At 34.1% G+C, this 22034-nt stretch overlaps 3 protein-coding genes across 4 annotated transcripts; all 3 read right to left on the bottom strand.

The window, feature by feature from the left end:
• On the bottom strand, positions 1 to 1484 carry LOC124899703. The gene is made up of 2 exons (XM_047414841.1): positions 1192 to 1484; positions 1 to 135 (listed from the first exon to the last, which is right to left on the bottom strand). The coding sequence occupies exons 1-2, from the start codon at positions 1429 to 1431 to the stop codon at positions 34 to 36; spliced, it is 342 nt and encodes a 113-aa protein (XP_047270797.1). The 5' UTR covers positions 1432 to 1484; the 3' UTR covers positions 1 to 33.
• An 11198-nt stretch (positions 1485 to 12682) lies between these two features.
• On the bottom strand, positions 12683 to 16372 carry LOC107865400 (transcription factor EGL1). The gene is made up of 6 exons (XM_047414842.1): positions 15718 to 16372; positions 14771 to 15037; positions 14477 to 14573; positions 14245 to 14259; positions 13936 to 13992; positions 12683 to 13851 (listed from the first exon to the last, which is right to left on the bottom strand). The coding sequence occupies exons 1-6, from the start codon at positions 15840 to 15842 to the stop codon at positions 13720 to 13722; spliced, it is 693 nt and encodes a 230-aa protein (XP_047270798.1). The 5' UTR covers positions 15843 to 16372; the 3' UTR covers positions 12683 to 13719.
• Positions 16373 to 19992: 3620 nt separating this feature from the next.
• Positions 19993 to 21105, bottom strand: LOC107865407 (the record flags this gene model as incomplete). Of its 2 annotated transcripts, none has more annotated exon segments than XM_016711687.2 (3): positions 19993 to 20366; positions 20683 to 20727; positions 21057 to 21105. In XM_016711687.2, coding segments are annotated over 3 exon segments (161 nt in total), but the record flags the coding sequence as incomplete, so codon positions are not given.
• Between the last annotated feature and the right edge of the window lie 929 nt (positions 21106 to 22034).

Here is a 22034-nt window from a genome sequence, read left to right on the forward strand (position 1 = left end):
GAAAATAAAAGAAAACTATTACTGTTACGGTCTTCAACAACTGAAGATGAAGAGGTTAATATATATACCGCATTCTTGAACTCGTCCTGCTGCATCACCAAAGCAGTTCATGTGATCAACAGAAGTACTAGTAACCTGCAAAATCATGTTAGCTCCTTTAAACATGGACAGAACGCATAGACACACGGTTAAAAAAGTACCAAAGTGCCAAACTGTTTAAACTATAGCTGAAAAAAGTGCCAAAGACCCAAATGTGATGCTTAGAAGTAATAGTATCAAAAAGATTGAGAATTCAATACACAATCAAATGCTATGAGCCACAAACCCCGTGTTGTCTACCCAGATGACAACTGATTCCATTTACGAAAATTTACCAGCAAAGAAACAAGATTACCATGAAGCCTGTTGATCATCAAAACCATACTTTTCTAATCCAATAACTACTACTACTTCCCTCAAAACCCCAAACTAGTTGAACGTAGGCTATCTGAATACTAAACATTCATTTCGCTTCATTTACGTCAGTTGCATTCAACACTTAATGAATTGTAGCTTCTCTAAATATCACATTTATCCCCCCCAAACCAAATTAAAAAGATCATTTTTATAAGTAATAAACAAATTAAAAGAACTCTTATCAGACACTGAACCTCAATCCAAACGGTAAAGAGACAAATATATCCTCGAACTATTATACACACTCTGTCGTACTTTGGGTACACATATGCACCTAATATTAATGACATGGTACATATTTGTCCCTCACACTACCGCTATGTGCGATGTCCGGGGAAGGGCCCCACCACAAGGGTGTCGTATGCAGCCTTACCTTGCATTTCTGCCAGAGTTGTTTCCAAGGCTTGAACCCGTGACCTCCTAGTCACACTAACGGTAAGGGCATGTATACCCAGAGTATGACGGAGGATATATATGTACCATTAATCATAGTTCGGGGTATATGGTCCCTTTTCCATTTTAATTTCTTTTATCACAGGTAATTAACCCAAACCCGCTACCCGACCCAATAAACCCATATGATCGGATGTTTTCACTTTTCGAATCCATTAATTCACTTCTACATGTCACATTTCATTTCTCGAAGGTCAATTTAACTGATATTGGTAGCTAAACTGAATAAGATTAATCCAATACATCAAAAATGAAAATTTTAAATAAGTTGCAATTAGATACCTCTGATAATGCCGAGCGTAGAGAAGCAAAAAGACAAGTGTAGCTATGTGCGATAGCCATAGAATCTCTCTCTACAACTTGTATTGCTTTCATTATTTCTTCGCCATTTACTAACGACGATGACGATGACGATGACGATGTTTGACTTTCCGAATTTCCGTTATCACCACACTCCTCTCTTTCATCGGAATTCAGCTGAATCGTCTCCTTCTCTGAAACTAGGGTTTGATTCGATTCCATTTTCTGAATTTTTTCAAATTCGGGTCGTCCCCAATCTTCTGAAGAATTTGTTGGGCTTTGGTATTAATGGGCTTAGCTTTGGCCCAGGACAAAAGCCTACTTTCAAAATAACATAAACATACACCTTAACTTACCATATTTACACAAATCACCATCATTACGAAGTAATTACAAAAATTTCAACTAATTATGTATCTCGACAGATTCAAAATCGATAAAAATATATCAGAAGCTAATTATGCATCTTTACAAAGGAAAAGATGTATCTCGACAGACTCAAAATAAAAAAAATATATCGAAAGCTTATGTATCCTTACAGAGAAAAAAATGTATCTTCGTTGTATATATTATGTTCTCGACAGACCCAAAATCTAAAAAATTTGTATCGGGGGATAGTTATGTATCTTTACAAAGGAAAAAATATATCTTCGTTGGATGTATCGAGCGCTAATTATGTATCTTGACAGACCCAAATCGAAATTTTCAATAATTACGTAAAATGTGATTGTAATTGCGCTCCAAACTGTTCGAATTTATATTGTTTGTCCTTCTTTCTTTTGGGTCCAAAGAGTTTGCAATATAGTCCATCCTCTTTGGTAATTTTTAGTGTAGGTTTCAAAATGATTCCTTAATTAGCTTGTATAATTTTAGTTTTTTATTTAAAAAAATGACATCCCGGCCTATGTGGAGTATGAACAAACATGATTGTTCAATTTACTAGAATCTATAACCCCCCTCCCCCAACCCTCCAACAACCAAAAAAAAAAAAAAAATGTTACTCTATTGGTTAAAAAAAAATAAAAAAAATTATTCCTTATGACATATCACGATCACTATCTTTAACTTTAACCTTAAATTTGAACGTCAATCTTTTCTTTTATTGTTGTGTATTTATCTAATTTTTTAAACACAAACACTAATATTCCTTCCTTCTCTATTCGTTCCTTGTCTTCTCTTTTATTTTAAACCGAGAACCTTTCAATAATAGTATTTCTATCACATCGATGCAAAGATAAAAGTTCATACATCCTATCATCTTCATATCAAACTCGTGGAATTATACTAAAAATATTATTACTATTATTATTGACAGTTATTTAACTTATCAAAGTAATAATATTATCGATCATTTCTTTTCGTGAATGGATTATTTCTATTTTTCTTAAACATCATATAATTTGTACAGATTCTTTTCTTTGGTAGATGGAATGGAATAAAGCCAAAAAATTGAAATATATATATATATATATATATATTTTTTTTTTTAAAAAAAATGAATTATATTGGTAAACCCATAAGCTATGCACGTTTTGTGATCGTGACTACAACTCTACTTTTTAGATCTCGAAGGTTTGTTTGTTATTATAATATCAATAATATTTTGTTTAAAAAAATACTCTAAGATATAAGTGTTGGTTATTATAATATTAATATTTTTTTATTTAAAAAAATATATATAATGGATTGGACCCACCTCAAAGTGTATTGCCACGTGTAGTATTCTAAAAATGTCAAAACAAGAAAAAAACATAAGATAACAAATAGTATAAGGCGGGAATACCATTCCAAAAACATTAATGGTGGACCACACGTATTATCAATTTTTGAATTTTTGAAAAGGAAATATTTAATTTATGGTATTCAAAAAAGTACAAAAATTAGGCAAACCAAACAGAGAATTCAGAAAATTGACAGTAGTTTTTATTTATTTTTTCTTTTTTGGGGTTCACATATAGTGAAATGGAGAAAAAAAAAATCAATTAAATAGCATTGATTGGACATTTACTATCAAATATTGTGATCGAGTGGTAACTATTATTTTCATTCTTAATCAGAATTTTAGGTTCGAGCATTAATAATGAAATTGTCTTTGATGGATCGCATCAGCCTCAGAGTGGGATTTATAGCATAAATATGAATTAATCGGATTTCAAAACGAGTAATTATATGAAATAGAAAACAAAAAAGAAGCCAAATAATCGAGAAAAAATTTAGTACAGTATATAACTTAAGCTTATTATTTGAAGATAAAGAGTTTTTTGTTGATGAATATTAAATGTGCCTAATTTGTTAATTTGTTTGCAAGTTTTAAACTTAAATTATGTAATGATTTATGAATCTGACTCGAGTATTACAATAACATGCACAATATAATGTAATCTATAACAATAACATGCACAATATAATGTTGCGATATGCAGCGTGTTATGTATCTTGTGCAATACACTAATACCTCCAAAGCGTTGCTAGGTCTCAATGGATGGTTAGACAAATGTCGCGTGCAATATCAAAGACAGCGTTATCAATACGATTTAGAAAAATATCTCTAAAGAACTGGTCGATAACTAATTCGTTGGTCATAAAATTTGTATGAAAATAAAATAATTAATCAACCTATTACTCCCATCATGACATGCAACTGCATCTTTCAGTCTTTATAACTTAATAAAAAAAAAAATCGATACGTAACTCAAAAAGAAAATGTATCATCAAAAGAAAAATACGTAAATATCATGATATTATCAAGTAAGCTAATGAAAAACGTTAATAATAATACCATTATAATGTCACAAGCATACATAAATCTTATTAGAACCTACATAATATATAAAATATGTCTTAAAAGACTATTATCCTAATTAGAAACACCAACAATAACATATCCAGGGACATACAGAGTGAGTACAGGTATTACCAACTACCGCGTGAAGATAGAAAATCTGTTTTCGAAAGACCCTCGGTAAAACATTTATTTAATAAAGAAAAGAAGAAACAAAAGTTCATTTTAATTTTTTTCTTAAAGATTTTGTTTTTTTATTAATTTTTTGAAAATTCTAAGAATAGTAAACTAAAACCTGAATTTCCAAGAATTCCAAAGAAATAGGGAGGGGGCCCTTTACAATGTCATCATCATCGTCCCTTTGCTTCTAAAAAAAACAATAACCGGTATTTCAAGAACAAGCAAAAAAGGGCTTAACAAATATATATCAAGATTCAATTTTTACTTTAACAAAAGCCAAGTGAAATGATTCAGCAATTTCTTGATCCAGCTGTTTAATTTGCTTCAAATTTCTCAAGATCTTGTACATTTCAGCTCATTCTGGTAGGTACTTTACCAACATTCTTAGTTTCTCTTTTTGTATGGTAAATTTTTTTAATAATAATTTTAAGGGGTTTTCTTGATGTGGGGTTTGGTCAGTTTTTTAGTTTTTTGATTGTTGACAATTTTTTTTTTTTTTGAAGTTCTCAAAGATTCTTGATTTTTCATATTTTGGGTGGAAAAATGTAGTTGAATTTTTTCGTGAAGGGGGGAAATAACAAAATGGGTGTTGGTTGTTTCAGCATTGTTGTGGTGAAAGAGTGAGGGTTCTTGATTAGGGGTTCCAAGTCTTGTGTGTTTGAACCAAAAATCTTCTTTGTTTTAGTTGAATCTGTTTTCATGGAGCTGCCCATTTTAGGTTAGTGTGTTTTGGGTGTAAAAGCACAGCTGAGTACTGATATTCTTGTTTTGTTGGCCATGTAGTTCTTGAAGTTTCTTGCTTTTTCATATTTTGGGTGGAATAATGCACTTCATATTTTAACATATAAGGCGTTGTTTCAGCATTGTTGTGCTGTGTGTGTGTGTGTGTGTGTGTGAGGGAGTATGGTTTCTTGTTCAGCGGGTTGTTTAAGTTAAATCTGGTTCGGGTTGTCGCCTGTTTGTATGGAGCTACCCATTTTAGCTCAATGTGTTTTGGGTGTAAAAGCACATCCGAGAACTGAAATAATTGTTTTTTTTGGCCATGTAGTTCTTGAAGTTTCTTGCTTTTTTTTTACATTTTAGGTTGAATAATGTAGTTGGAATTTTTCATGAAGAGGGGAAATAGAAAAATGTGTGTTGATTGTTTGAGCATTGTTGTGGCGAGGGAGTGAGGTTTCTTGATTAGGGGTACAAAGTTTTGTTCTTTTAACTTGCTTTAGTTAAATATGCTTTTATGGAGCTGCCAATTCTAGCTTAGTGTGTTTTGGGTGTAAAAGCGCAGCTGAGTACTAAGATTATTGTCTTTTGTGGCCATGTAGTTCCTTTTTTACATCTCGGGTTGAATAATGAAGTTGGAACATTTCATTAAGGGGGAAAGAACAAAATAGGTGTTGATCGTTTGAGCATTGCTGTGCAGTGTGTGAGGGAGTGAGGTTTCTTGATTAGGGTTGCCAAGTTTTATTCTTTAAGTTGTTTGCCTTGAAACTCTTGAAGTTTCTTGCTGTTTCACATTTTGGGTGTAATAATGAACGTGAAATTTTTCATAAAGGGGTGAAATAGAAAAACGGGTGTTGATTGTTTCAGCATTGTTGCGGTGAGGGAGTGAGGTTTCTTGATTAGGGCACCAAGTTTTGTTCTTTAACTTGTTTTAGTTAAATATGTTTTTATGGAGCTGCCAATTCTAACTTAGTGTGTTTTGGGCGTAAAAGTTTTTGGCCATGAAGTTCTTGAAGTTTCTTGCTTTTTTTCACATTTTGGATGGAGAAATGCAGTTGAAAGTTTTTCATTAAGGGGGTAAATCGCAAAATGGGCGTTGATTGTTTGTGCCTTGTTGTGCAGAGTGTATGTGAGTTGTCTTGATTAGGGGTTTGTTTAGTTAAATCTGTCTCAGGCTCTTGCCTGTTTGTAAGAAGCTGCCCATTTTAGCTTAATGTGTTTTGGGTGTAAAAGTACAACTGAGTACTAATACTCTTGGTTTTTTATTCATGAATCATGTATTTCCTTAGCTTTCTTCCTTTTTCACATTTTGGGTGGAAAAATGCACTTGTAATTTTCATAAAGAGGCAGGGGAGGGTAGCAAAATGGGGGGTTGATTGTTTCAGCATTGTTGTTAGGGGTGTGCATTACTCGGATTAAACCGAAAAATCAAACCAAATCAAACCGAATTTTGATTTGGATGGGTTTTTTGGTTTGGTATAAGAAATACTGGAGGGAAGTGATTAGACGTGACATGGAGCAGTTACAGCTGACTGAGAACATGATCCTGGATAGGAAGGCGTGGAGGAAAAACATTATAGAGGGTTAAGGTGGGTGGATGAGTCGTAGTCAGTAGGTAGGAGGGCTTGGGTGTCTTTTGTTTGGCAGTGTTGCATATTTTTGTGGATGACGTATCTATGTTTTTTATCGTGTTCCATGCTTTTGATGTTTTTATATACTGTCCTTTGTCTTGAGCCAGGGGTCTATCGGAAACAGCCTCTCTACTTCGTTAGAGGTAGTGGTATGGTCTGCGTACACTCTACCCTCCCCAGACCCCACGATGTGGGAATCTACTGGGTTTGTTGTTGATTTGGTTCCGTATTTACAAAAATAATAACCGAGAAACCGAAAGAAACGAATTATTTTGTATACATATATAATATTTAAGTTTAGAATTAGAGTTCGAATTTACCACTTTTAACCCACTTAATTATTGCCTTTTTTTTGTTAGGATACTCTCGTATTTGCATATTAAGTATTGCATTTAATTATTGCCCAGTTAATTGCATTGGAACTTTCATTATGATTTAATTTATATTTTATGTTAGGACATCTTTTGGTATACTTTTAAGTATTATGTTTTAAAGTTTTGCTCGTGACTTTTATTAGAAAGTATTTTTAAGAGATTCAACATTATTACTTCTCCCTGTGTATAATTTTTATTTTTTTTCTAGCATGCATATATAACTTTGATTGTGCTATTAATTATTGACATAACCGAATAGCCGAACTGAAAAAAGCCAAACCAAAAGGGAAAAACCAAACCAAATCAAATTTATTTTGGTTCAGATTGGTTGCAGTTTTTTAAAACCAAAAACCGAAACTGAATAACACTAAACCAAACCGAAAGACTGAAACTGAATAACACAAAACCATACCGAAAGACCGAATGCACACCCCTAATTATTGTGCACTATGTGTGTGTGAGAGAGAGAGTGAGGTCTCTTGATTAGGGGTATCAAGATTTGTTCTTTAACCAAAAATATCTTTGTTTTAGTTAAATGTGTTTGTGTGGAGCTGCTCGTTCTAGCTTTGTGTGTTTGGGTATAATTTGTAAAAGCACAACTGAGTTCTAATTTTGTCTTTTTTTGGCCATGAAGTTCTTGAAGTTTCTTGCTTTTTTTCACATTTTGGATGGAGAAATGCAGTTGAAAGTTTTTCATTAAGGGGGTAAATCGCAAAATGGGCGTTGATTGTTTCAGCATTGTGTCTCCATGTGTGTGTGTGTATGAGGTTTCTTGATTAGGGGTTTGTTTTAGTTAAATCTGTCTCAGGTTGTTGCCTGTTTGTATGGAGCTGCACATTTTATGCTTTTTGTTTGTTATATTGGTGTTTGTCCTGAGTCGAGGGTTTATCTAAAACAACCTCTACTTCATTTGTGATAGTGGTATGGACTGCATACACTATATCCTCCTCAGACCTCACGTTGTGGGATTACACTGGGTATGCTGTTGTTGTTGTTAAGTTTTGGGTGTAAAAGCGCAGCTGAGTACTATAACTTTTCTCTTTCTTTTTTTTTGTCCGTGAAGTTCTTGAAGTTTCTTGCTTTTTCATACGTTGGGTGGAGAAATGCAGTTGAAAGTTTTCGGGTAAATAGAAAAATGGGTGTTGATTTTTTGTGCAGTGTGGTGTGTGAGGGAGTGAGGTTTCTTGAATAGGGGTTTGTTTTAGTTAAATCTGGCTCGTGTTGTTGCTTGTTGTATGGAGCTGCCAATTCCAGCTTAATGTGTTTTGGGTGTAAAAGCACAACTGAGTACTTATATTCTACATTTTTTGGCCATGTAGGTCTTAAAGTTTCGTGCTTTTTCATATTTTGGGGTGGAATAATGCACTTGAAATTTTTTATTAAGGGGGAAATGGAAAAATGGGTGTTGATTGTTTGAGCATTGTTGTGCAATATATGTGTGTGAGGGAGTGATGTTACTTGTGTCTGTTGCTTGTTTGTATGGAGCTGTCATTCTAGCTTTAGTGTGTTTTGGGTGTAAAAGCACAACTGAGTACTAATATTCTTGTTTTTTTTTTGGCCATGAAGTTCTTGAAACTTCTTGCTTTTTCACATTTTGGATGGAATAATGCAGTTGGATTTTTCATGAAGGGGGGAAATAGAGAAATGAGTGTTAATTGTTTCAACATTATTGTGGTGAGGGAGTGAGGTATCTTGATTAGGGGTAACAAGTTTTGTTCTTTAACTTGTTTTAGTACAATCTGTTTTTTTATGGAGCTGCCAATTCTAGCTTAGTGTGTTGTGGGTGTAAAAGCACAACTGAGTACTATAATCTTGTTATTTTGGCAATGTAGTTCTTGTAGTTTCTTGCTTTTACATATTTTGGGTGGAAAATGCAATCGAAATTTTAAATGGGGAAACTAGGAACATGGTGTTGTTTGTTTCAACATTGATGTGCAGTGTGTGTGTGAAAGAGTGAAGTTTCTTGATTAGGGCTACCAAATATTTTTCTTTAACTAAAAATCTTCTTTGTTATAGTTAAATATGTTTTTATAAGTTTTAAAACCCCAAAAGAAATCACTAGAGGGCAAAGGGAAAACTGAAGTGCAAAAAGACCCAGTAAGTTTCGCTAGTACAAGTATACAAAGGACTAGTAAGAAAGAGAAAAGAGGGATTATATGAAAAATGTAACGCATGCAACAGAGGAAGGGTACATCTGTCAAAGATTATTTCAAAAACCACCAACTACATCACTAATGTTTCATAACCAAATTAAATTTTTGTCTCGTTTAGTATAATTTTTAAAAGTGTGTGAGTAGGATCGAGGTTGTCTTAACTGTGTAATTTTTCAGGTTTGCCCTCTTAAATTGGGTTTCAGTTAAAGGAATTTGCTATGGAGGGTACCATTCTAGCTTAGTATATTTAGGTGTAAAAGCATAACTGAGTACTTATGTTCTTCACTTTATGGCCATGTTGTTCTTGAAACTCCTTACTTTTTCATATTTTGGGTGGGATAGTGCACTTGAAATTTTAAATGGGGGAAATTAAGAAAATGGGGTTGATTAAGAATTGTTGTGCAGTGTGCGTGTGAGAGAGTGAGGTTTCTTGATTAGGGGTACCAAATATTTTTCTTTAACAAAAAATCTTCTTTGTTATAGTTAAATATGCTTTATAAGGCTTAAAAATGCAAAAGAAATCACGAGAGGGCAAAGGGAAAACGGAAGTATTAAAAGACCCCAAAGGTTAAGCCAGTACTATTATCCAAAGGGATCAGTAAGAAAGAGAAAAGAAGGTTTATATAAAAGATGTAGCACATGCAGCACATGACGAGCACATATGTCAAAGTCTTACAAAACCCACCAGCTACATCACCAACGTTTTAGATCCAAATTAACTTTTTGTCCCGTTAAGTAAAGTTTTCAAAGTGTGTGAGTAGGATTGAGGTTGTCTTAACAGTGTAAATTTCCAGGTTTTCCCTCTTAAATTGGGTTTCAATTAATGTAATTTGCTTCAGAGGGTACCATTCTAGCTTAGTTTGTTTTGGGTATTGTAAAGAATGGATCTTGGGCCTAATTCAACCTCAAAAGCTAGCTCATGAGGGGAGGATTATCCAAGTCCATATAAGGAGACCAATTACCCATCCCTTTTCCTATGTGGGATACTAAACACTCCCCCGCACGCCCAGGCCTCGTTAACTGGAGCGTGGATAATATAATATGGGGGCCCAACATCGATGAATAAAGATTTGGGATAGGCCTGACTCTGATACCATGTAAAGAATGGTTCTGGGGTTTCAAGATTGGTGGGTGATAGTCTATGCGAAGCCATGCCTACTGCCACTGTTGCTCAGTCACAACTTATCACATCATCTTTACCTCAGTCTATATTTAACTCTTCTCCATTATCTCTTGCTCTTAAACCGAAGATGGAAGGTGCAAGTGACATGAGTTTGTTAGCGAAAAATTTTGGTGCTGTTGCAATTGAAAGGTCGGATGAGAACGATAGCAGGTCCCCCGGTGACCACTTAGATGGCGGTGGATCGGGCGATGAAATGGAAGCTCACGTTGGTAGCTTATCTAGGAATAAAAAATACCATAGGCATACTCTATACAAAATTCAAAAACTTGAAGCTTGTTTTAAGGAGAATCCACACCCTGATGAAAAAGCTAGACTTGAACTAAGTAAGAGGTTGTCGTTGGAAAGCTGGCAGGTGAAGTTTTGGTTTCAAAACAGGAGAACATAGATTAAGACCCAATTGGAGCGCCATGAAAATTCAATGTTAACGCAAGAAAACGACAAACTTCGGCTGGAGAACATGGCGATGAAAGAAGCTATGAGAGTGCCAAATTGCCACCAGTGTAATGGCCAAGCAATTCTTGGAGAGATACACATGGAAGAGCATCATTTGAAGATTGAGAATGGTAGACTGAGAGATGAATACAACAGGATCTGTCTCATGGCGAATAAGGTTTCGTGCAGGTCTTTGTTATCTTTCAATTGTCCAATGCTAGCTGGAGTGGGTAACTTTGGTTTGGAACTTGTTGGAAGAAACGACTTTGGTGCTACGAACTCTGTTGACACTACATTGCCGGCGGTACTTGATTTTAGCAATGGTATATCAAGTGTTGCTACATCAGTGATTTCACCTAGACCCACCCCCAACATGACTGGTATGGATGTATCCTTTGATAAGACCATGTTAATAGATCTTGCTTTTGCTGCTATGAATGAGCTGGTTAAGCTGGCTGAGATCATTGGTCCTCTGTGGTTTAGAAGTTTGGATAGAAATGGGGAAGAGTTAAATCTTGAGGAGTATGCTAGGTCTTCTCCTCCATGTATTGGCGTGAAGCCTGCTAACTTCACAGCAGAAGCAACAAAGGCAACTGGTACAGTGATGATCAACAGTCTGGGTTTGGTGGAAACTTTAATGGACCCAAGTAAATGGGTGGATTGTGTAGTGTGTGTGTGCGCATAAGGAGTACCAAATATTTTTCTTTGACCAAAAATCTTCTTTGTTATAGTCAAATCTGTTTTTTAAGTCTTAAAACCCCAAGAGAAATCACCAAAGGGCAAAAGGAAAACGGAAGTGTAAAAAGACCCAAAAGGTTAAGCCAATGACCAGTAAAAAAGAGAAAAGAGGGACTATATAAAAAATGCAGCACATGAAGAGCACATCTGTCAAATAGTCTTCCAAAACCCACCAATTACATCACCAACATTTCAGATCCAAATTAACTTTTGTCCTGTTAAGTAAAAGTTTTCAAAGTGTGTGAGTAGGATTGAGGTTGCCTTAACTCTGTAAATTTTTAGGTTTGCCCTCTTAAATTAAGTTTCAATTAATGGAATTTGCTTCAAAGGGTACCATTCTAGCTTAGTGTGTTTTGATCTTTTGGCTGTAAAAATACAACTGAGTACTTATATTCCTCATTTTTTGGCTCTGAAGTTCTTGACGTTTCTTGCCTTTTTATATTTTGGGCGAAAATGTGATTAATTTTAAATGTGGAAACTAGGAAAATGGTGTTGATTGTTTCAACATTGTTGTGCAATGTGGGTGTGATAGAGTGAAGTTTCTCGATTAGGGGTACCAAATATTTTTCTTTAACTAAAAATCTTCTTTATTATAGTTAAATATGCTTTTATAAGTCAAACCCCAAAAGAAATCACTAGAAGGCAAAAGGAAAACTGAAGTGAAAAAGACCCAATAAGTTTCGCTAGTACAAGTATACAAAAGACTAGTAAGAAAGACAAAAGAGGAATTATATGAAAAATGTAACGCATGCAGCACAGGAAGAGGACATCTGTCAAAGATTCTTTCAAAACCCACCAACTACATCTCCAACGTTTCATAACCAAATTAAATTTTTGTCCCGTTTAGTATAATTTTTAAAAGTGTGTGAGTAGGACCGAGGTTGTCTTAATTGTGTAATTTTTCAGGTTTGCCCTCTTAAATTGGGTTTCAGTTAAAGGAATTTGCTTTGGAGGGTACCATTCTGGTTTAGTATGTTTTAGGTGTAAAAGCATAACTGAGTACTTATATTCTTCACTTTATGGCCATGTTGTTCTTGAAACTGCTTACTTTTTTATATTTTGGGTGGGATAGTGCACTTGAAATTTTAAATGGGGAAAGTTAGGAAAATGGGGTTGATTATTTAAGCATTGTTGTGCAGTGTGCGTGTGAGAGAGTGAGGTTTCTTGATTAGGGGTACCAAATATTTTTCTTTGACAAAAAATCTTTTTTGTTATAGTTAAATATGTTTTATAAGTCTTAAAAACTCAAAAGAAATCACCAGAGGGCAAAGGGAAAACGGAAGTGTAAATATCCACCAGTGTGGTGGCCATGCAATTCTTGGAGAGATACACATGGAAGAACATCATTTGAAGATTGAGAATGCTAGACTGAGAGATGAATACAATAGGATCTGTCTCATGGCGAATAAGGTTTTGGGCATGCCTTTGTCATCTTTCAATTGCCCAATGCCAGCTGGAGTGGGTAACTTTGGTTTGGAACTTGCTGTTGGAAGAAACGACTTTGGTGCTATGAACTCTGTTGACACTGCGTTGCCCACGGGACTTGATTTTGGCAATGGTATCTCAAGTGTTGGTACATCTGTGATTTCACTAGGCCCACCCCCAACATGACTGGTATGGATGTATCCTTTGATAAGACCATGTTAATGGAGCTTGCTTTTGCTGCCATGAATGAGATGGTTAAGTTGGCTGAGATCAGTGGTCCTCTGTGGTTTCAAAGCTTGGATGGAAATGGGGAAGAGTTGAATCTTGAGGAGTATGCTAGGTTTTTTCCTCCATTTATTGGCATGAAGCCTGCCAACCTCACGGCAAAAGCAACAAAGGCAACTGGTACAGTGATGATCAACAGTCTGGCCTTAGTGGAGACTTTAACGGACACAAGTCAATGGGTGGATTGGGCATTGTTGTGCAGTGTGTGTGCGCATTAGGGGTACCAAATATTTTTATTTAATCAAAAATCTTCTTTGTTATAGTCAAATCTGTTTTTTTAAGTCTTTAAAACCCAAGAGAAATCACCAAAGGGCAAAAGGAAGACGGAAGTGTAAAAAGACCCAAATTTTTAAGCCAAAGACCAGTAAGAAAGAGAAAAGAGGGGCTATATGAAAAATGCAGCACATGAAGAGCACATCTGTCAAAAAGTCTTCCAAAACCCACCAATTACATCACCAACGTTTTAGATCCAAATTAACTTTTTGTCCCGTTAAGTAAAAGTTTTCAAAGTGTGTGAGTAGGATCGAGGTTGTCTTAAAAATGTAAATTTTTAGGTTTGCCCTCGTAAATTGAGTTTCAATTAATGGAATTTGCTTCAATGGGTACCATTTTAGCTTAGTGTGTTTTGTCCTTTTGGCTGTAAAAATACAACTGAGTACTTAGGCCTCTTTGAGATAACAGACTGATCAGCCTCCAGAAAGGAATTTTTTATTTGCTGAATGAGGTTGGCATCTTCTAATACCTGCAAAAAAAACATGTTACAACAAGGTAAAGATATCTGGCAAAACATCAGGATGACTGAAGAGACTAATTGAAACTGGCTTACAAGTTCGGTAACTCCCAGCTCTATTACGCCTCCTAAATAGGGAAAGCATATAACAGTCTACAAGATGCAAAGAGAGGAAAAGGCATTGATCAACCAGATACTTGATTGGAATGGAATAAATAACATACTCTTATATCTGTTAGTAGAGAGTTGTTTCGTGCATTTGACAAATTTTAGGTGATAGACAACGCGATCAAAAAATATTAGTGCAAGGGTAGATGTTAGAAGTTTTATCTGTCCATGCTTGCATGCTCCTGTTTGTGTGTGTGTGTTAGAGAGAGAGAGAGAGAGAGGGAGGGAGAAAAGTACCTGGATAGATGCACTCTGGTGAGGCAAGGAGGAGTTAAACAGTACCATAGAGAAACCAAAAAGAGAAAAAAGATTAGAAACTCAAACGAGGCACAAATCAAAATGATCAAAAAGGACCTATGTCAATTCAGTGCTCAGTTTTCCAAAATTGACCAAATACACACCCTTAAGGATATCATCTTAGACTGAGGTTGCAGTTAAACCAAAGCTGATACATGAACCATATACTTGCCTTTGCTAGCAAAGAACGAGAAAAGACTCTACTCCCGGCTTGGTGAGCATTGCATAGCCAGATTGTTTCATTTGTTGCTAAGATCTTCCCTGGCAACCTGTGAAATAATTTTACAGCACTTAAAATCGCCAGCTATAGTGAACACATTATGCGTTGTTGTCTTAATAAGAGGATAGATATCGACCATTTACCTCCTATCTACGCTTAGAACAAAACTAAACGGAGCATTGTTAATAAACTTCAAACTGCAGGAGAGGACTAGAAAGATTGTTACTTGGAATTTCAAGAAATTACCCTTGGCCAACATTGAAGACGAATGACATGCATACTAAAAAGTACCACTCTGTATCAGTGAGATCTTCTGGAGATAATGCAGCCGACGGCCTTTTGACCTGTGGTTGTAGGTCTTCTTCACTTTCACCTGTTAAGAGGGAACTATAAAGTTTTCTCAATTGCTCAGTTCTCTGCAATCCCAGCTCGTCTTCATTAACTTCCTCGGCCTGAACAGTCTTCCTAGTCTTGATATCCCCATTATAGTACCCGTCACTCCATTCCAACACCCTAGAAGATAATATCCCACGTTTTAGAGCAATATCCCGAAAACAAAATCTACATGAAACTTACTTCTACAAGGGATATGTAAGTACATATATCCCCACAGGATTCGTATGCAACTAAAAGTCCGGGGCACCTAAGCTCTCGCTACGCGTGAACTCCAAGTTAGGGCAGAATCACATCTGATCTATTGTCTGCAACCTTACCAGACTATTTCCACAGCTTGAGCCCGTCCTCGTGATCACCCAGTGGCAAGTCTTATCATTGCACCAAGTCTCTTCCTCTTACGGAGAAACATTACCAAGAAATATTAAAGTTGAAATCAAATCGACATATATCCTATTTCCTAACAATGCAAGAACTGCAACTAGGGACCATGTACATGAATAAAGGGGATACAACACAAGTACCACCATTCTTCACCTTAACCTCAAGACTCCTTCCCATTCCAAATTTACTGGTCCTCTATGAAATTCAAGCAAAAGACAACATACTCGGTGTAATCCCACAAATGGGGTCTGGGAAGGGTAATGTGTAAGCAGTCTTAGAGAGCCGGTTTCCAAATAGACCCTCGGCTCAAGTAAAGCAGAATCGAAAAACAAGTAAAACAAACACAGGAGCAAAAAAGTCATGCTAAAAACAATTAACAAAAGAACAAGTAAAAGGAGAATGTGAGCCCTTATTACCCTGGTTGTGTAACTGGAGTTGACCAAAAGATAGCATAGCTCCATTGAATACCTCTAACAGCAAGAGCAAGTTGCTTTCTCAAGTTATCTGGAACACCATCTTGATCTTGGTGTCCCATAGCCATTTCAAAAAAAAAAGCTTCAACCTTTACCTCACCAATATGACACTGAAACAAAAATCAGCTCAAGATTCCACCATCACCACACACACAAAAATCACAACACGCCAAGAAAACAGAAATCTTGAATCTTGATTCCAAATGGGATCTTACTTCTTAGGACCACATCCATATTTTTCCATACACATACAACTTTTAAGTGTCAAATTTCAACAAACCATATCTAAATAACCCATTTTTCAGAAAGATAATGTTAATGACACAACAAACTTTTGAGCTAAAATCATACAGATAAAAAACAGAGACATGTACAACTTGACATATATTGAGTTGAACTACTCATTAATTGCTTGTTTCCATAAATCCCCTTAAGTTGAAATGTACATGAAGTGGGGTTTCAATAGTGAAGTAATTATATTAAAGAACTGTACTGAAAAGGGTGTAAAAGAAAAAAAGTAATAAAAATCAAATCTTTGGAGTCAGAAACTGAAACACTTTGGGCCTACAGTATAAACAAGAACTGATTAAACTTAGTTAAAGCTATTGTCATTTGATCATGGATCACGGGTTACGAGTTTAAGTTATAAAAAATAAAATAAAAATACAACATAAAACTGCGTGCAATATGCTTTTGAAATTCAATTCCTTCTTGAATTTTGTATATAACGAGAGCTTTATATCGAATTATACTTTCTTGTGTGACTCTTTTCTTAATTTCGTGCATAACCGGAGTTTTAGTATATCAAAGTGTACTTTCTTGTCCGACTCTTTCTTGAATTGCTTGCATAACAGGAGTTTTAGTACATTAAAGTGTACGTTTTTGTCCGACTTTTTCTTAAATTTCGTGCATAATAAAAGTTTTAGTATATCAAAGTGTACTTTTTTGTTTGATTCTTTCTTGATTTTCGTGTATAACAGAAGTTTTAGTACTAAAAGTGTATTTTCTTATTCGACTCTTCCTTGAATTCCGTGCATAACAGGAGTTTTAGTACTATATCGAAGTGTACTTTCTTGTTCGAATCTTCCTTGGATTCCGTGCATAACGAAAGTTTTAGTACTACATCAAAGTGTACTTTCTTGATCGACTATTTCTTGGATTCTGTGCATAACACAAGTTTTAGTACATCGAAGTATACTTTTTTAGTATATCAAAGTATACTTTCCTGACCGACTCTTTCTTGAATTCCGTGCACAACCGGAGTTTTAAGTATATCAAAGTGTAATTTCTTTTCATTGTATTTGGACCACAAGAGTATAAACCAAAAAAAATTAAATTTTTGAAAGCAAAAGAATTAAAGTTGATGGTTAGTGATGGCTCTTGTGGGGAGAAAGAAAAGTAAGCTAAGGACAAATATACAAAATTTAAGCGAAAAGTACTAAAATGACTTTGACATGAGCACTTCTTTTTTCCTTTTGATCAAATTATTACTAATATTTTTAGATCAAATTATTAATAAAGATTTTTTTCATTTAACTTTATATGGTTTAAAGGTATTTTTATTTATTTTTTTCAAAATTAAAATAAAGAATTTTGAGTTCTAAACATATAATAGACAAGAATAACAAACATTATTGAAAAAAAAAAAATATGTGAAGCTCTACTATAGACAAGTATAACAAACTTTATTGTCTTAATATATAGTCATTTCCTTAACTTGTTACGATTTAGACAGTCAAACTAATAATTGTTTCGAATTTCAATTGAATAATTTAATTTCTAATAAAATGTCAATTACATACTTTTGATTTAATTCGTGTATTTTTTATTTATTCATCGTCATTTTCTTTTTAACTACACACTTCAAGTATAAAATATGTGAAGCTCTACGGCTTATTTTGTCAAATATAATTATTTTAAAAATAACATATTTTATGTGCTCAATTTAATTAACTAATAGATAAATACGAATATAAATTTTAAAAAATCAAAGTTTAAATGGAAAGTGTTTGATTAAAATACGTTGATAAAGGTTCAATTTGTGTTGCAAAAACTATGGCCTCATGTAAAGAGATGCACGTGGAGGTTATCATTACCTAAAATTGTGGGTCTTCACATTAATATTTAATAAGAATACCTAAATTTAATTAATTATATTTAATTCACAAAAGACGTGGACAACTTTGAAAATTAATAAACACATGTATCATTAAGAGAATAAAAATAATTTACAATATATAATTGAGCTTTCACGTGCAATGTATAACTAAAACACACCTTAATTAGGAATATTGAATAACATCACTATTTGTTACAAGTTCAGATTCTTCGTCTCAAATTATTTATTGTAATTTTTTATACTTATATTTTAAGTTAAAGTTCTATTAGAAATAATTTTTTAATTTCTAAATAGTGTCATCTTGAAGTGTTTGTAGTCCAAAAATAATAATACCTACTAAAGGTAAAGTTGAAAAAGAAAATAATTTTGTTTTGAACTTTTAAAATGACAAATAATTTAAAATAAATATTTTAGAAATGATGATAAATAATTTAAGAAGAAAGGAGTACTAAAATAATATTTATCAATTTTTTACACTAATATAAACATTTAATTAAAAAAATCTAGAACTTATTCTATTCATTTTACTTGCACTAATTTATTTTGAGGGTTCAAGTAAGTAAACTCAAATAAATTACTCTAGGTCTGCCCATGTTTGAATTAAAAATTTGCCTTATTTTATTAAAAGAAATGTTATTAATGGTCATTTTTGTAGCAATTTTGTGGCGAACATTGTAAAATTCTTTTTTGTCAACAAAATGAAATTGTTTAATAAAAAATTTTGTGACAGATTAATATGATTGTCACAAATTGTGACCCTTATAACTCACAAATCTATAACTAAATTGTAACAGTAATTTTCATTTACATCAATGAATTTCATTATAAAATCGTCATAATTATTTTTTCTTTCTTGTGGTTAATGATCATATCGTTGTTATCATCTCCTAAGACAATGTTAAAATATAAAAAAAGTAAATACAAATTCATAACGTTAAAATATATAAGTAAATAGTTATCAACGTTTTTTTGATGGAATAAATTATTGAAATCACTAGAAGTTTTTTTTTTTTTTTTTTCTTTTGCAATAAAGTATAGAACTCATCAAGAGTAGGACAATAGTGTTAGGTGAGAATTCAGAGTGTCCATGATAGTCGTTCTCACATTTTATGTCAGAAATTTTAACTACGTATTTTTTATTTATTTTTTGATAAAAAGGACAAAAAGTACTATAACATCAACTGACACGTGTCACCAAATTTGGATTAGAGCAAACATGAATAATTATGTCCATCTAATAGATGAGAAAAAATCACCGAATAATAAAATAGTTAGTTCCTTTTTTAAGAATTTCTCCATTCTCAAAGACTCGAGCCGAGATTGATTTAGGGCGTTTGAATGTTAGTTTTCATACTAAAGAAGAAAAATCACGCAATGTACCCAAAATAAGTTTATGTATTGGATCTACAATAAATCATACTAGATAAGAATGTATGGAGGACGCGAATTAAGTTAGAAGAGTAGTGCGTGTAGGTGAATCGTAGTCAGCAGATAGAAATATTTTGGTGTAGCCTGACCAGTAGTCGTGGAGCTTTGTACATAGATTGGAGCTTCTAGTTAGGAGAGTTTGGGTGAGGTGAGTGATTTTGATTTGATAGTGTATAATACTTCCTCCGTTTCAAAATAATTAAATTGTTAGAATATGACACACATCTTAAGAAAAAAAAAAAGACAGAGACATAAATTGATAATGTTTTTTCATTTTTGACATTTTCAAACTGCAAAACATTAGTAATGATCATTGGAACTCATCCTTGGAAATTTAATTAATGAAGGATAAAATTGAAAAAAATATCCAACATCTATCTTGAACAATGAACAATTTGATTATTTTAAATACTAATAAATACTCCAACAATTCAATTATTTTAAAACGAAAAGAGTACTACTTTATGAGCGTCTTATTTCTGCTATTTCATCTTTTTTCACGTTTTATTACGGCTATTTAATCACGACTTTGTTTACTGTCGTTTTGTCTTGAGCCAGGGGGGCCCATCGACAATAACCCCTCTACTTATTCGGAGGTAGAAGTACGGACTGCATACATTTTACCATTTCCAGACCCATGGGTTTGTTGTTGTTGTATCTACAACAAATCAGACATTAAATAGTCCTTCACATAACAACTCTACCAAATAAGGTTTATGTAAAATGGATAACAGTAGAACAAATAATACAAATGATCTTGTGAGGTAAAACTTGTCTTTTAAAAGGTAAAGAAAAGCAACAATGGTGAAAGCTTTCTCTGGGCAATGCAATTCATTCAATTACATAAATTCTCATTCTTGAAACTTCCAAAGAACCAAGAGTTCAACTGGCGTCTCACTCGTAAATAAAGTACCAGTGGTGGAACCAATAAATTTGTGCAGCTCACCTAGTCGATGTTGTTCATCGAGACTGATCTACTCATGGGAAACGAACTAGCCTGTTTACAGCCGAGTCCAATGCATCTACATTTCTTCGGATGATTTTTCTTCAAAGTATCAAGGAATAACAAAGAACATACATTACCAACGCGATATCTGGACTGGTTCTACACGGTCATACTGATTCATCACATGGAGCAAGGCAAAGTGTCCAGGATGCTGGTTCAAGGCAATGAACGAAAAACTATTTATTTATAAAAGAAAAGCAATACGATAAAACCTGTCAGTTCACTGGCTGATTGCCAACTTCAAGGACAAGAATCAGCATTGCATCCTATTGACATCGAAGTGGTGATAGTGCATATGGAGACGTAAAGGAGAAAAAGTGTCTAACATCAAACCATAATCATATGGAAAGGATACAGTTGTGTTGAAAGATTATCAATTCCTTTCATTTCCTCGTTCAATCTGCAACAAGAGAGTTATCTCAGAAAGATTAGCCAGAATAGAAGACATTGCAAGATTTTTGGGGTGGGGCAGAAAGAGAGAGATGTAATTTTACTAATTGATGCAAGACCCAATTCAAAATATGCAAGTTTCAGTGTTCCCTTTTTGAGACTTGATGAATGAGTCTTCCCAAACCACACGCAAACGAATTCCATGAAAATCTAAGAAGTTAAACTATCTAAACACAATAGGTACATTAACTAGGTGCGTCGTCCTAACTTGTCTTTAGGGTGAGCCTGAAAGTTTGTTTTCCAGGTAGTACAGGAAGTTGACTAAAGCAAAGTCACTACCTTAGGCAAGAGTTAATATAACGGTTTCCTTTAGTTGCTGCATCAAGTGCTGCAAGATAAACAGGTAAATATTAATACGAGTGCAGTGTACTTAAACATGTGAATCGTGAAATAGTGAGTGCATTAGAGAAATAAAATGAGAGATTTTGGAATTATATCACACAAACCTTGTCTTTCACTTTGATAAGTATCCTCCTATCGCTTAACAAGATAACACTCTGGTAGCACTCATCCATTTCAAACATCTTTTCGTGGAAAATTGAGTCTAGATATCTGAATTTTCTGCATTTCCACACCGCAATTCTATCTAATCTCACTTCCAACTTCACTCCTTATATTGACTAAATGTGCTGTGCACATACTTTGCCTTACTTATGCGGATGTTTTTTCTTTTTACGCAGGTTACGTAAAATTTCGTTAACAATTGCATCCAGTAGATGCTGAAAGTTGCAAATTGTGGCAAAAAAGTTAGCTCCCGGAACCAATTAACTTTCCATAAACTTACTAGGGAGCTAACAAAGTCAAAAGCAAAACAGAATTATTTGGACTGGTGGTGGTAACTCCAGATTTGTGAGCCATCTGTATTTAAGAATATGGATAGAAGAGGAGTTTCATTCAAAGCATCTGGTATTTCTTTCTAACCACAGGCACCAAGCAGTGTTATCAAAGCACGCTTAAGCCCTAAAGCAAGGCTCAAAACGTGAGCGCTTTGCCTCGCTTAATGTGGGTTCAGTGTCGCCATCAATTTTCTAAAGTATACTTTTCCTTGCCAATGAACCTTTTCTGAAAAGGCGGCAGTAAACAATTGATACTTCATTTTATCGTAATATTTATTCAATTTTCTTATTCATATTTTTTCGTTCATGCTTATAACTATTAATATTGGACTAAACATACATATTTGTATTTTTTCTCCCTTTGCGCTTTTCTTCACCAAAGCCCACACTTTATTTGCGTTTTGCACTTAAATCCCAAACA

The sequence above is a fragment of the Capsicum annuum genome, chromosome 1 (assembly GCF_002878395.1).
Source record: "Capsicum annuum cultivar UCD-10X-F1 chromosome 1, UCD10Xv1.1, whole genome shotgun sequence".
NCBI lineage: Eukaryota > Viridiplantae > Streptophyta > Magnoliopsida > Solanales > Solanaceae > Capsicum > Capsicum annuum.

Excerpts from the sequence above, each read along its gene's own strand:
- LOC124899703 (XM_047414841.1), bottom strand. The coding sequence starts at position 1,431 with ATGGAATCGAATCAAACCCTAGTTTCAGAGAAGGAGACGATTCAGCTG. Across the intron at positions 136-1,191 it reads TACGCTCGGCATTATCAGAG|GTTACTAGTACTTCTGTTGA; the intron begins GTATCTAATTGC and ends ATGATTTTGCAG.
- LOC107865400 (XM_047414842.1), bottom strand. The coding sequence starts at position 15,842 with ATGGCTATGGGACACCAAGATCAAGATGGTGTTCCAGATAACTTGAGA. Across the intron at positions 14,574-14,770 it reads GTCTTCAATGTTGGCCAAGG|GTTGCCAGGGAAGATCTTAG; the intron begins GTAATTTCTTGA and ends ATTATTTCACAG. Across the intron at positions 13,852-13,935 it reads AGCTGGGAGTTACCGAACTT|GTATTAGAAGATGCCAACCT; the intron begins GTAAGCCAGTTT and ends TTTTTTTTGCAG.